The sequence below is a fragment of the Chiloscyllium punctatum genome, chromosome 19, assembly GCF_047496795.1.
Source record: "Chiloscyllium punctatum isolate Juve2018m chromosome 19, sChiPun1.3, whole genome shotgun sequence".
Classification (NCBI taxonomy): Eukaryota; Metazoa; Chordata; class Chondrichthyes; order Orectolobiformes; family Hemiscylliidae; genus Chiloscyllium; species Chiloscyllium punctatum.
Window position 1 is genome coordinate 61795881 of NC_092757.1, and position 14426 is coordinate 61810306.

At 39.3% G+C, this 14426-nt stretch overlaps 1 protein-coding gene across 2 annotated transcripts in view; it reads right to left on the bottom strand.

Moving 5' to 3' along the window:
* Positions 1 to 165: 165 nt before the first annotated feature.
* Positions 166 to 14426, bottom strand: part of LOC140491401 (eosinophil peroxidase-like) — a 47335-nt gene continuing 33074 nt past the window's right edge. For both annotated transcript variants that reach the window (XM_072589521.1, XM_072589522.1), the window contains 5 exons: positions 12943 to 13113; positions 10770 to 11007; positions 9220 to 9425; positions 5088 to 5249; positions 166 to 3964 (listed from right to left, as the gene is read on the bottom strand). In XM_072589521.1, the coding sequence (XP_072445622.1) occupies positions 3948 to 3964; positions 5088 to 5249; positions 9220 to 9425; positions 10770 to 11007; positions 12943 to 13113 (794 nt within the window). In that variant the 3' untranslated portion in view covers positions 166 to 3947. The remainder of the gene's footprint in view (positions 3965 to 5087; positions 5250 to 9219; positions 9426 to 10769; positions 11008 to 12942; positions 13114 to 14426) is intronic.

Consider the following 14426-nt stretch of genomic DNA (forward strand, 5'->3'; position numbering starts at 1 on the left):
CCTCTTCAGAACCACTTCCAAACCAATTATAATTCAGCAGAAAACTGCAGCAGAAGTTTTGGATCTTCTGGGCATAACACTCCAGTGAAATAATCATAAATGCTGGATTTTAAGAAATGCTTTTATTTGGATGGTTGTAGGATAAATTGACAATTTTGCCATCAATACAACCAGACATTCCATAGATAACTTCATCTACTTTTGCAATTATTAGAGTTGCTCAAGTTGACTGCTCCATTTGCTTATCTATTAGTGACTGTGATTCAATAGAATGTAATATGCAGGCGCTCACAATGAATGCAAGATCTTTCCAATGACTACAGACATTGTTTAAACTGAATAAGCTGTTTTATTTTGATGTTAAGTTGTTCTCAGCTAACGCTCTAATGTTCTAATCATTACAATATTGGCTGTTCTTTTGCGGTGATTACTCTTTGCTTGTGTAGAATCAGTAAAATAATGTAGCAGCAACCAAGCTGCATCCCATGCAATTTCTTGCCTGACACAGATTAAATAAATGGTATTCATACCAGCACTGAAAAAAGTTGTTTTTTTTTATTAAGACTTGCTCTCTCTTTCTCCCTGTCTCCTTCATTCTCTGGATTTTCCCTATACCCTGCAAACTGTTTTGTTCTCTCTTGGTCCTTCAACTCAACTGGCAATTTCCCAGGAACAGTAGAAACAGAGTTAACCAGTATGTAAGTAACAAAGGATATAATTTTAGAAAGATCAAATGTTATTATTCAAGCTTTCTCCTAATTTCTTTTTGATGGAAGTCTCACAGAAAAAGATGGATTCAAGAACAGATAGAATCTTTGAGATTAAACCTATAACTGCCTGCATGTTATGGGTGACATAGTGCATACTGGAACCTATAATTATCCTTTATTACAGTGTAATTCAGGGAGGGTGACAATTACACTCTCCTATGTGCTCTGAAAGGCCGTAAATGTCATACTATCACTTTGCTACATTTAAGTGAAGCCTGATAGATTTATTTACCAATGAGATAATTCAGCATAACAAGAAATAAATGCTTAACAGATGTCTCTGATAAAAAGAACAAAATATAAAGTCCACAAGAGATTAAAATAAATTGCTCAGATAACCTGGAATTTTTTTTGGAAAGAAACAATCTTCCATAAGAGCTTATGATGTGATGTCAATAAATAAACATTTCCTTCAATTTCATGGCACTCATTTGCAAGGCCAGAATGTGTAACTTGATTTGAACCTAAATTAAAATTGATCAGCAATTATGATAAACATCTATTAATGCTGTAGATATTATTGTCGGGATGTAAGTTATATTTAGCTCAGTTCTATTTTTTGACATGTTGAACATTAGTAATTTCAAATTACCCTATAAAATTAAATTATTTGACATTTGTCAGCAGTTAATTTGATTCTTACCTCAATTTCAGTCTACAAATCAAATACACATACATCCTACAGTCAATAACTGTGCAAAATGTCTGACGTAAAGCCTTCGATGTTATTTTATGATATAATGGGTGACATTTGGGAAAACACAACTTCTGAAAATATAGATAGCAAAAATCAAGAAAAGTACCTATTTCATGGCTACCAAATGTGTTGGAATCTTTGAAAGGCATTACTGATTTGGACAAAGAATTCCAATTGATTAAACATTTTTGAAGTTTTTGAATAATTTTGATGCGGTCTCTTACTGATGGATGAATAGATACGGGGAGCCAGAGAATAGGATATTAATACCACGTAAATAACTTGTAAAAATTCTGAAACAGATCCAACAAATGAGAAGTTTTTAAACTGGAAAGGCATTATAAAAGAGATTATAAAAGGGATCATTATTGCCTTTTTCAATTCTTAGTAGTTTGGTAAATCTATGAAATCTTTTGCACATAACTTGTCTATAGCAAAAAGAAAACAAGATATTTGGCAGAGAGAGTATGAAGGGAGTGTACAAAAATCATACTAAATATCAGGAATTTAAGTCATAAGTAGAAATTAAGGGATGCTTCAGTATTGAGGCACTTTGAATTTCTTTTGACAAAATGTAAGGCATGGACTTTCTTTTTTCAGGGGGGTTGGCTGTTTGCCTCCAAATCCCCAGAGTACCCTCAGACATTGCTCCAAGAGGGAGATCTGTATAGGTACACAAAGTTCCAGGCACAACAGCGCTCGAAGAAAGAAATCACCTTATGTGAGCCACACCATCTCACAGACTGTTAAACTAATTCATGACAAAGCCTCAGAAAGAACCAATGCTATTAAAAGGTAAGCTTTTGAGGTGAGGCAGAGATGTCTGCTATGAAACATAGTCTGTCTAAAAGGAGGATCAACAAGTAAGGCTTTTGCCACTGTTTTATGAGCCACTGCTAGCCCTGACTGGGCATAAGGCAGAAAAATAGAGTGGAATTTCAACCATCTACAGATCTTTCATCACAATTATGGAAGGTGAGAGGGAGATTCCCACAGAAACTTATCCCCAATGGATCTGAAGAGGTGAGTCGGCAGAAACAGGCAAAGAGGCTTTTGTCTGTTGTTGGGCAGGGAAAGCAAATAGAAAGCTTGGTGTGTCTGCATAAACCTGAGGCACACGCATGCACACAAACATGTTGTTTGTGAAGCATGACTGACAACACTCAGGACAGCATGCATTAGAACAATTGATACTCATTGGTCAGATATTGAAGTCTATTTTGAACAGTGTCTTCCACACACCAATACAGACACAAAATTATACTCACTATGTTCCTTTCTGACTTTTCCACCCTTTCACACAACTACAACTTGTAGTTAAATCACACCTTTAACATCATAAGGCACTTCAGAGGAGCAGCACAAAACAAAATCTGACAGAGAGCCACATAGGGTAATGGTGCATGATCAAAATATTGGACTGGGATCATTTCAAAGGTTTGGCATAAAGAATGAAAGATAGATAATGAGACAGTGAGATATTTGGAGGGAGTTCTAGAGCTTACTAATGGTGGAGCAATTAAAATCAAGATTCTCAAGAGGATGGTATTGGAGCATCGGTAATATTTCACTCGGCTGTAGATCTCTTTCTCTCTCTCTTTCTCTATCTCTCTCTCTTATCTCTACCTAAAGCATCCTTATTGTTGTAGGTTTGCTATTTTGGTTCAATAATGCCATTATGCAACAGTAGAGCAAGTCAAGACCAGGCCCCAGGAACTGCGTAGCTATTAGAAAAATTAAACCCACACTCTGATCAACTGAGTTAAATGGCTTTGACAGGCATAAGAAAGGGCCCAATGGGGGCGTGATTTGAAAACAAGGATGAGAATTTTGAAGTCAAAGTGTTATTTGATGAAAGCCAAAGTTGGTCAACAAGTACAAGAGAGAGGATATCAAATCATCCACGACCTCACTGAATGATAGAGTCGACTTGAAGGGCTGAATGGTCTACTTCTGCTCCTATGTCTTATAGTCTTGGGATGAGTGCATGGAACTCAATGTGAGTAAGGGCATGAGCAGAGCTTCAGTTTGAATGAGCTTAAGTTAACAGATTAATAGTCACACAAATTTATACACTCATAGTCTGACACAAATATGAATTCTGTATCCATCAATCAGCCCTGAGGTAACAGCTGCATTAACTGTTTTTATTTGTTGATTCTGTAACAGGTTTAGAATACATCTAGGAACAGTAATCAAGTGTAATCAGTATGTTGGATGTAAACTGATCAGTACATTCGCCACTCTTGATAGTAGCAAGATCATCAGAATTTTCTATAAATTCCCAAACTGTCAACATAAATCCTCTGAACATCAGCAACATTTGGATGAAAGTTGCAGCTAGTTGCATCACTGAGGTGATCAAGTTGACAGTGTGTTTTATTCTTTAAATCTGGATAGTATTCACACAGAAAGGACATTGGTGTCCTGGATGGCCTGATACATCCTTAGTATTACCTTCTTCTCAAACCAAATCATATTTAATTCATTGCCATATCTGCAGAATAAAACAAAACGTTAGAATGAATCACAAAGGCAAGAAGGGGAGAGTGGAAAAAGTGTTGTTGTAAACAAATTCCCTGTCATCAGATTCCACATGAAATGTAAACATATGCCAAAGGGAATTGCAATAAGCACACTTATAATGTTGTTAGATATCCACCAACAAAACTCTTGGACTGAAGATAAACCGATGACTCATTTTGAGGACCTATATAACCTGGGACAGCACAATGGCTCAGTGGTTAGCACTGCTGCCTCATAACTCCAGGGACTTGAGTTCAATTCCATTCTCAGGTGACTGTGTGGAGTTTGCACATTCTCCCAGGATCTGCATGGGTTTTCTCTGGGTGGTGCGGTTTCCTCCCACGGTCAAAAGATGCGCAGGTTAGTTAGATTGGCCATTCCAAATTGCCCACAGTGTCTGGGGTTGTGTAGGCTAGGTGGGTTAGCCATGGGAAATGGAGGCTTACAGGGATTGGGTGGGAAGCTCTTCAGAGGGTCAGTATGAGCTGAATGGTTTGCTTCTACATTGTAGGGATTCTATGATAATCCATGTCGTGCATTACTTACATTTCAGTTTTGGGCTGTAAGGCTTTATCATGGGTATATACTAGGGGTGGGGCTAAAACTGCTTTGTGGTATAACAGGACAAGTCAGTGGGGAGGGGACACAGAGGCAGCTGTCGAGGAAAGAACTTTGGATCATGGTGGGAGCTGCAATGTGAGGAAGATCAGAAAGTAAATCATGAAATGAGTAGAAAGAATTCTTACTAATAAGTTAGACTACTTATCTAGGAGTGTTTCATGCTGATAGCCAGATGTCAAATACCAACTCAAATATTTAAGAAATAAAAGTAGAATTGCAAAAAAGCTGCTATTCCCCTCGGCCTGTTATTATTAAACCTGCATCAAAGTGCACGACCAGGGTGGAGAAGGCTCATGGATCCTAGTTGTTTTTGTCAGACATTAAGAATGTGAAAGTCCATGGCAGACATGTGTCACTTTGTCAGGACCTGGATGCCCAAATCAATTGAATAATCTTCTAATGCAATTTGATAGCCCCAGAAGACAGCTTTAAACTTTATTGAAGTTACACAGCTACCAGTTTTCAACTTTTACCTATACAGCTAGGTGGTTCCAGGTCCCACTGTCCATTACTCAGACAAGTTATGGTGTCGTCTCCCACCAGCCTGAATCCAGGTCCACAGCTATATCTGACTGAGGACTGACACACCGAAAAATGGGCATGCTCAACAGCTGGGACAGAGCTGCAGGAGGTCACTGTAAAGAAGCAAATGAGGTGAATGCTAAATTGAGAGTCAAAGCACAGAATCAAATTGTGAATCACAAAATGTACTATAATTCGGAGGAGGTTGCAATGGTCAGAACAATGATGAGAGGCAAGTCAGACTGCTCTAGAACATACATCAATAAGATTCAAGTGAAAAACTTCATTCCCAAACACAGAATCCTAAATCCTGACAGTATAAGAAGCCATTCAGTCCACAAAGTTCTAGTAGGTAGAGGTGGCTGGTTCAGAGGTAGCCCCTGGCCAGGGGAAGGGGATGGGGGAGCTGGCTGGGGGCTGGGTGTGAGGTGGGGGGGAGGAGGGAGGTGGAATGGATTGGGGGGGAATGGGTGTGGGGGCTGATGGTTGGTGAGGCTGGCAGGTACGTGATAGAAATGAAAAGCTCAGAATGGATAATTTCCAACTTGTTGTGGCTTCACTGGATGATTTCTGCTGTTTACATCCTTAATAAATTATTTGCATTTCCTTAGCAGCTTTAGCTGAGTAAATCCCACTGGAGGTGGCTTTAATAAACAATGTCTGCTTTAATCCTTGTTTTACTGAATGACTCCTACTATTTGCATCCTTTGAAGATGAATGCTGCTTCTTTTAGAATTTCTTTTAGACTGATTCCTATTTACTACAACTCTAATAATGATCATTATTTTCTTCATGGTCATTTCCTGAACGATTTCCTGTCCTCATGGTTAAATACACGGTTCCCATCTTTAACATGGTTTAAATGATGAATCTAATGTCTTTGCTTTTAGAAAGACTCCTACTTTCCTACTCAGAGCTGCCTAAGTTCCTAACCTAGGAGAAAATGAGGACTGCAGATGCCAGAGATCAGAGTTAAAAAGTGTGGCACTGGAAAAGCACAGCAGGTCAGACAGTATCCGAGGAGCAGGAGAATCAATGTTTCAGGCAAAAGTCCTACATTCCCCAAAACATCGGCTCTCCTGCTCCTCAGATTCTATTTGGCCTGCTGTTCTTTCTCATACCACACTTTTTGACTAAGTTCCTAACCTGCTTCTTTGTCAATTTAATTCTGGTTTTGCAACAAACTCGGGACTATGATCTCAGTTTGAACTGTTTTTGTGGTTTCACTTTCCCTACACCATGCAGTACATACCACTATGGCACTGGCTCTTGATCTGAGTTGTAAGTACTCTCCTTGCTTTTCACTTTCCCACTGGATGGACATTTTCACCAGAGATTTAAACTTTGTTCACAAAAATTCTGATGTCCATTCGCTCTCCTGTTGAACCTTGAGTTGAGGCTACTCCAACAGATCACTGCCACATAATGTTGCCTGTATCTGCTCTGGAACAAAGTAATCTCTTGCATGGGGTTTCTAACTCTCCTACTGCAGTGCACCACTTACAAGGTTTAAAATGTTTTAACCATGGACTAATTTTTTTCCTGATAAATCCTCCTTCAAGTGTTTCTTCTTATGGTACTTTCCTCTTCAACTCTTGCCTGCTGTTGTTATCTGTAGAATAAGTGTCTTAAACTGAGTCTGAATTTTTTACACAAGGGTGGTTCACATGTGAAATGAACTTCCTGAGGAAGTGGTGGATGTGGGTACAATTACAACATTTAAAAGACACTTGTATGGATACATGAACAGGAAAGGTTTAGAGGGATATGGGCCAGGAACAGGCAGGTGGGATTGATTTAATTTGGGATTACGTTCGGCATGGATTGATTAAACTGAAGGGTCTGTTTCTGTGCTGTATGACTCATTGATTCTATAAGATCCCATGCCTGATCAGCGTGTTGAATGTGCAATTAAACCAGGTCTGTACTTCAACAAGGGATCTTTTTACTGCCACAGTGTTCTTTAAGTATAGGGAACTATAGGGTCTACTGGGTTTAATGTGGTAGAGTCACAGAGTCATAGAGATGTACAGCATGGAAACAGACCCTTCGGTCCAACCTTCCCATGCCGACCAGATATCCCACCCAATCTAGTCCCATCCGCCAGCACCCAGCCCTAGAGGGAAAATACTTCCTAGTCTAACTAGCAAAGATTCTTGTATTGAACAAGCAGTCATTTATAGTATGTTAGCAACGAGCTATAAGATGCCTTGATATTGTAGATAGAGATATAGAGATATGTGGACGATCAGGATTTTGAGTGTTAAGCCTTCATGATCCTAAGCTGTTCTGCCCAGAAGTCCAAATGAGAACATCATAGTGGGAGGTACTTGGCAATTTCCTCAGTATTAGCCCTGTCAAACTCTTACACTTTATACGCCATAAAGCACAACAGCACAGTTTACAAACTTACAGGATTATAAATCATGGATGCATTCTAGTGTTGAAGCATATCACAAAACTAGTAAATCAAGATGCATTACTGTGTAGTTTAAAGGAAAGTAGTGGTGTTGAGACGAGTGACATTTTACTAAATAAATGGGTATAGATTTAAACAGTCAGACAGCTGGCCAACAGACAGCACCATCTGGTTATACCCCCACCCCCTCGTGGCAGCAGGAAGCTGGCTCCAACCTGAGGGAGCCTTTTTGCCATGCCAATAGTAAATTCTGGGTGTTAAACGTAACCATCTTCAGGTTGACATTAAACCAGGCCATTCAGAGTTAGACAAAATGTAGGTGAACACTTGGGAAAGCAGCTGTGGAGAGGAGGAGTAACCCATGGTATCAGCAGCAGCCTAGAGGCCTCAGAAGAGATTCCTGTTCATCCAGGCAAAACCAAAATCTTTGTGCTTTTAGCTATTTGATGCGTCTCCTATTCTGCTGCTTTATAAAAGAATCAGCATTGTATAAAAGCAAAAGCATCTGGAAATAGTCAGCAGGTCAGGCAGCTCAATCTCTGATGGACAAGCAGGAGGCTGGAAGAACACAGCAAGCCAGGCAGCACCAAGAGGTGGAGAAATCAACATTTCGGGTGTAACCCTTCTTCAGGACTGCAGGCCCTGAAGGGTTAAACCTGAAACGTTGACTTCTCCATCTCCTGATGCTGTCTGGCTGGCTGTGATCTTCCAGCCTCCTGCCTGTCTACCTTGGATTCCTGCATTTTCATTTTTTTTTGTCTCTGATAGAGACAGATGCAATGTGAACATTCCCTGTCTGTGACCTTCCATTAGACCTCTGAAAAAAAATGGAAAGGTAATAAGTTCTAAGGACGTGAAATGGAGGAGGGAAGAGAACAAAAATGGTTTGGTAAAACATTGAATACAGGAGTGATTAATTGTCAGGCTGGTCTAAAGCCAATGAGTGTGTTAGTGGGACTAGTAAAGTAAGAAAGTCTGTGTTTAGCAGAGGTATGAATGACAGATAGAGAACAGCTGCTGTCCAAAACAAAAAGAAAGGAAAAGCAATTAAAATTGAAACATATGAAGAGAATGGAAATAAAAGGGAGCAGACATCACAGTCTGAGATTGTTGAACTCAAGGTGTTGGCTGGAAGGGTATGAGATGCCTCAATCAAAAGGTGAGATATTGTTCTTTGAACTTACATTGAGCTTCAGTGAAACACAGCAAGAGATCGACATCAGAAGGATCAGCAGGAAAGCAAGGTGAAAAGTTAAAATGAAAACTCATTCAATACTCGGGACCACATTTCTGATCTGAATGGACATATTTCATTCAACAGTCATCCAAAACTGTCTACATGATCAAACCATCACAGTGAACACATGCAATGTCCATTTGTCAATTGGAATTGCATGTGGGAAGTTTTATATACATACATTCAAGTTGTATCATTATTATATTCTTAGCAACAACCTTAATTACTTTCATTTATTTGATAATCAAACAAACAATAAACTTTTATTCTCACAAGTTAATGCTTTCACCTTCCTATTATCTAGAAAAGTTTCTCTAACTCCATCTCCAGTTTCTTCTTCGTATACAGTTGTAGTCAGATGTAGGCCAGCTAAAGATTGACAAGGATAGACAAGGAGAAATGCAACTGTACCCCTGCAATATCATACCTTCCATGTTCTCTTTCCAAGCACTCAGGTCTACCTGTGGAATCTGAGCACACTTAACAAACCCTTCAGGGTATGGTCTGAATGTAAAGGCATCCTGCGGGAGGTCTTTAATCCTGGTGTTATCACAGATTATTCTGGACAATGAAACTCGCTGTAGAGCCTGCTGTTGGCTGGTAGTAAAAGTCTTTTCATTTTCCCACCAGAATCTAAAGTACAGAGGAAAAGATGTTACATTGGCATTTTGAGCAATTCTTGGACTGTACTATGTGTCAGACTATGATCAGACTACATCTATTGGTGTTCAGTGGGAAGTGGTGAAAATGTGTTGCTGGAAAAGCGCAGCAGGTCAGGCAGCATCCAAGAAGCAGGAAGTTCCAATTATGCAGCAGAAGGTTTCCTGGATATGCTGCCAATCTACTAATGCTTCCTCAGCAGAAGTATATCACAGACCTCTTTTTCAAAAGTTATTCTTACGTGGGATGTCAGCATTGATGGCAAGCCCAGCGTCTGTTCACATTCCTAATTGCGCTTAAACCAAATGGCTTTTTAGGCCATTATAAATGGTAGCTAAGAGTCAACCACATTGCTGAGAGTCTGGAGTCACCGATAGTGGAGGCCAGATAAGGAGAGCAGGTTTCCTCCCCTAAAGGACATTCATCAAAGTTTTTTAATGAGAATTGATGCAGTTTTGTAGTGACCATTACTGAGACTAGCTTTCAATTCCAGATTTTATAAAATAGTTGAATTTAGACTCCACCAGTTATCATGATTCAAGCTCATGACCCCTGAGTGTTAACGTAGACCTCTGGATAGTTAGTGCAGTGATGTTACCCACTATACTTAGCATCTCACTAGCTGTTATTTATTCTAAGTTGTTTTGTTTGCTCTTGATGTCTTATGAGAAAATGGTTCCATATGCACGTTGCACAAGAGTCAAGGCACAGAGAGTGAAAGATCACAGTCTTTGTGGGTCTCACGAAATAAATTAAAACAGTTAATTTCATCTGGTCTTGTTATCCAGAAAAGAAAAATTGACAAAATTTCTATTATTGTTGCTGGAAAGTAACTTTAGCTGAAGACAAGAGTGAGCTCAGCTTGATGGCCAAAGACAAATAACCCCTAGTGATGTATCTTCAGCTGAGAAGTAGCTGTTCTCTTTAACAGATGACCTCTATGATTCCCACATAAATGTTTCCTCCACCGTTGTCCTGCTACTAGCTTGCACACATCAATGTGAGCTGCTCAGTGACCTCAAGTCATTTGCTATTGTTCGTAACAGCTGGAGACCACATTGAGAACAGTCAAAGGAGGAATTAGGAGTGGTGAGGAAATCAGCGAGCCCTTCTGAAGATGGTGCTTTAAATTTAATTGAGCCAAGAATCGTCAAAAATCATTCCCTACAGTAGGAGAAGTTCAATGGTGCTTAAGGTTGGGGCTCAAGGGAAAGCTTTAAAATCCAGACTAGGAGCCATTTTTATCCGCATGAATGAGTTGGTAAAGCTTTCTTTTTATCTTTTTGACTTCCATGCATGTAATAAGTTGTCATTTACCTGTCTCCATCTCGTAGGTTTTTGAACTGCTGTCCTGCCAGACAGGAGAACAGTGGGCCCAGCTTTCCACCATTTACAGCTGGCTCAGACACTCCTCCTAACCACGGCTCAATGTTCTCGGGAGTTCTATACAGCCTAAACAGGTTCTTTGCCAAGTTTCCATTTCTGAGGACTGCAGTGAGCTCTGCCAAATTCCTAGGCTCAGAAAGACCACAGAATCTCCTCCATGCATTGTAACCTGTGATCAGAAAAGAGGGAAAGGAGACGATACAATTCATTCATTTCTCCTCTGATTTTCTCTCCCAACTCCCATTCCCCATGTGCCAGCTCTCACCAGCTCAACACCCCCCCTCCCCCAAAACCACCATGGCCATTTAATTGAAAGTTCAGCCAGTTAGGCATTTCTGCCACAGTTAGGGTTTGAATGCTGTCTTTGCCCAATGACCAGCAGTGCACACAGAAACAGGAAGTCCAATTAATAACCCTCCATAACCCAAGAACCAATTGTCATTTCCTCACCACTCTGTGAACAGAGCCATGAGTATGCACTAATTAGGACAGGGATCTGGGATGTCCTTTGTCTGCATCATGTGCCACATAATGAATTACTTACTAAAATATTGACAGTTTAATAAAATTATTTTAAGGTACTGGTAAAATATCTGACTTAATCACATAGAAACTGCAGAATGTCACAGCTCCTGCAACAGCAAAAATAAATAACTAAAAGTGAGTATACTTGGGCACCCGATGTTTTCTACAACTCATTTGTACTATCCACTGTGCTTTCTCATCCAAGGTCAGGGCTGTCAATTTTCTAGGTGCTAAATACTAAACAGCAGTGACAGAGACTTGGCAGCTGATAGCAAACTGTAAGCATAAAGCAGTGCTTGTTTATAGGGATGGGGCATCACGATAGATTACATGAGAAAGGAGGTCTTACTGAAAAACTGATAAGATACATTACTCAGGAGTATACAAAGCATTCAAGACACTTAATACCACAAGAGGATTTATGCCCACAGTGATGATACTCAGACTTTAGAGGAGATTATCTCCTAATGCAATTAATTACACTGTGATCAATTGAATTAGGCATGACAGCCCCTTAATAATTAAATTCCTCATCTGGTGTCTTAGCAATACCTGGGGCCGGATTTTCAGTGTGAAGGAGCTTCGGCTGATCTTTAAAGTTAACAGCCAGGACACAGATGTGGACATCCTGAACCCCCTTTGAACAAATCCCATTTTTCTTGGTAGGAGAAGGAGCCAAGGCATGAAACAGAGGATTGAATAATAAATTGGAGAGGCAATTGAAACCCAGCACATATGGCAAGATTGTTCTCCAGGAATAGTGCCAATCTGTGCTATCTGTATGTATGGTGGATTCATTAATGCTGTTGAAGAGTAGATAAGATGTATAAAACTGTAAAAATGTCAATATATGCATATCTCCTTTCCTTTAAAATTCCCCAATCCTTCAAAATCCTCCCTCCACCCACCCTACCCCACAATGTTTCCCTGTAATAGTTCGACCTTTAATTTTACCTCAAACATTATGGTCCCTTTTACCCTATACCATTAGATTCACTAAGGTTTGCATTCAGGATAATTATGAGAATGATGTTAGGAATAGAAAAGTGATTATCATAAGCATTTGAGATGCAACAGAGACTAAAAGCAGTGCAAACCAGACAAACATCTTTCACATGGTTCACCATCATTGCATTCTTTTCTTCCTGTTACTATAGTTACAAGTGTATAATGGGCAACTTGCACCATTTTCTGCATAGGTTCCAACAGTATACAAGCAGACCGTTGCACTGTAAGAGTGCTGTCCTTCATACTTCAGGGACTAAGGTTAAATTTATGTTCATAAGATTATACAACAAAGCATAGCTGTAGCATTCTGCAATGAGCACAAACTACTTTGAACACAAAGTATTCTGGAGAAGTATACATGTTTGTGTCTGTATGGATGTGTTTGCATTGACTGTGTGCTGTGTACATGCATGTGTGTCTACCATGTGTGTGTGCGCACATGTGTGTATCTGAATGTTTATTTGTTTATTTATTTTTATGTCTGTGTATGTATTTTTATCTTAGAGTGCACTTTGCTGTATGTATAAGAAAGTTTCTGTACTCTCAAATGTGTGCAAGTGTTTCCCGAGACCTGGAAGTCCATGATCCCTGGAACGTTGCAAATTTAATGAAGCTAGGTCCAACGGTAGGCGACTGGTCAACTCAAACAAATGTTGCCGAAGTTCATCTACTATCATCCGATCTTGTTCCTGACGCTTGGCCGGATTGGCCAGTAGTCCCCGAAGAACTGGATCAATTCCACCTGAAAGAATAAAACATCATGGCAATAAATGTCAATAGTGTTTTTCCTCCACAATTATTTTTTCAGCTTGTTTTCTTATCTTCGATTTCCATTGGTTGGGAAATACTAAAAATTACAGACAGCAATAGGCACCTAACTCTTGATCAAACTCATTTTCAGATGTAACCAGGGTTTCACCTTAGCCACTTGCCATCAGAAACCAACAGTTCACCGTCATAGTGCAGTTATATCTCATTGGATTTATATCTCAAAAGGTTTACTTTAAGTTCTGCCACTCTAAAATCAGTGGCTAGAATATGACTGTCTTCTGTCATGCTAAAGAATGAATGCATTGTACATGGTATTTATATTTCCATAAATGTATGATGCTCACATGAGCTTGAGTGTACAAACACTCTCACATGAGCACAAGTTTATCCTTAGAAAATTAGATGTACATTGTCATGTACAAACACGCTTTCACCAAATCTGTCAGTATTAAAATGGACAACACATAATAAATTTTACGAATGTGTAATAGAAAACGTTGATCGTGTTCGATGCAAAAATTCAACAAGTACTTTACTAATTTGTACTGATTAGTCATGCCTAAGGAGCACAATGTCTCACACAAATGGGCAGAGCAGATTATTTTTGAAAAGAGAGCAACAGTCTGCAGTTGAACATTTTGAACATCATCCTACAATCAATAAACACACTCTGCATTACAATGGACATTTCAAATTTGAAACAAAGCTGATTGTGTAAAAAATGTCTGATTAACCATAAACAGGCTAAAAACGTTGCTATCAGAATTGCATTTACATTGATGGATTGGGTATGCAATAATGACAATTCACACAAAAACGCACATAACTCCTAACACATCTTACACTGAAAGCCTGTTGTGCTCATAGTTCCCATAACTGTAGTCTTCAGCAGAGTATTCTTATGAACAGAAAAATAACATTATTCCCTGAAATACAAGAGATAGGATTCCGCACTGAAAACAATTAATAATAATAAAAGTCCATTTTGTTATGTAATTGAATACCATCAAGTTAGCTGCACCATTGAGCAGATTTAGAAGACATTTACATTTATAATTAACCTGACAAGTTACACTTGTCAATAGTGTTGCTTTATGTAAAGCACACATTGTTGGATCAGATCATACCTCTATGACCTCTGAAAGGTATTTATTGTACACTACAGCAATAAGAATTGGCAAAGTGCAGCTCATACTCTTTGCACAGCATCCTTGGAGATTTTAGGCATTTACCTGTCCTGGAATTAGTGTCAGACTCACTGTTGACAATGCTCCAACTTACTAA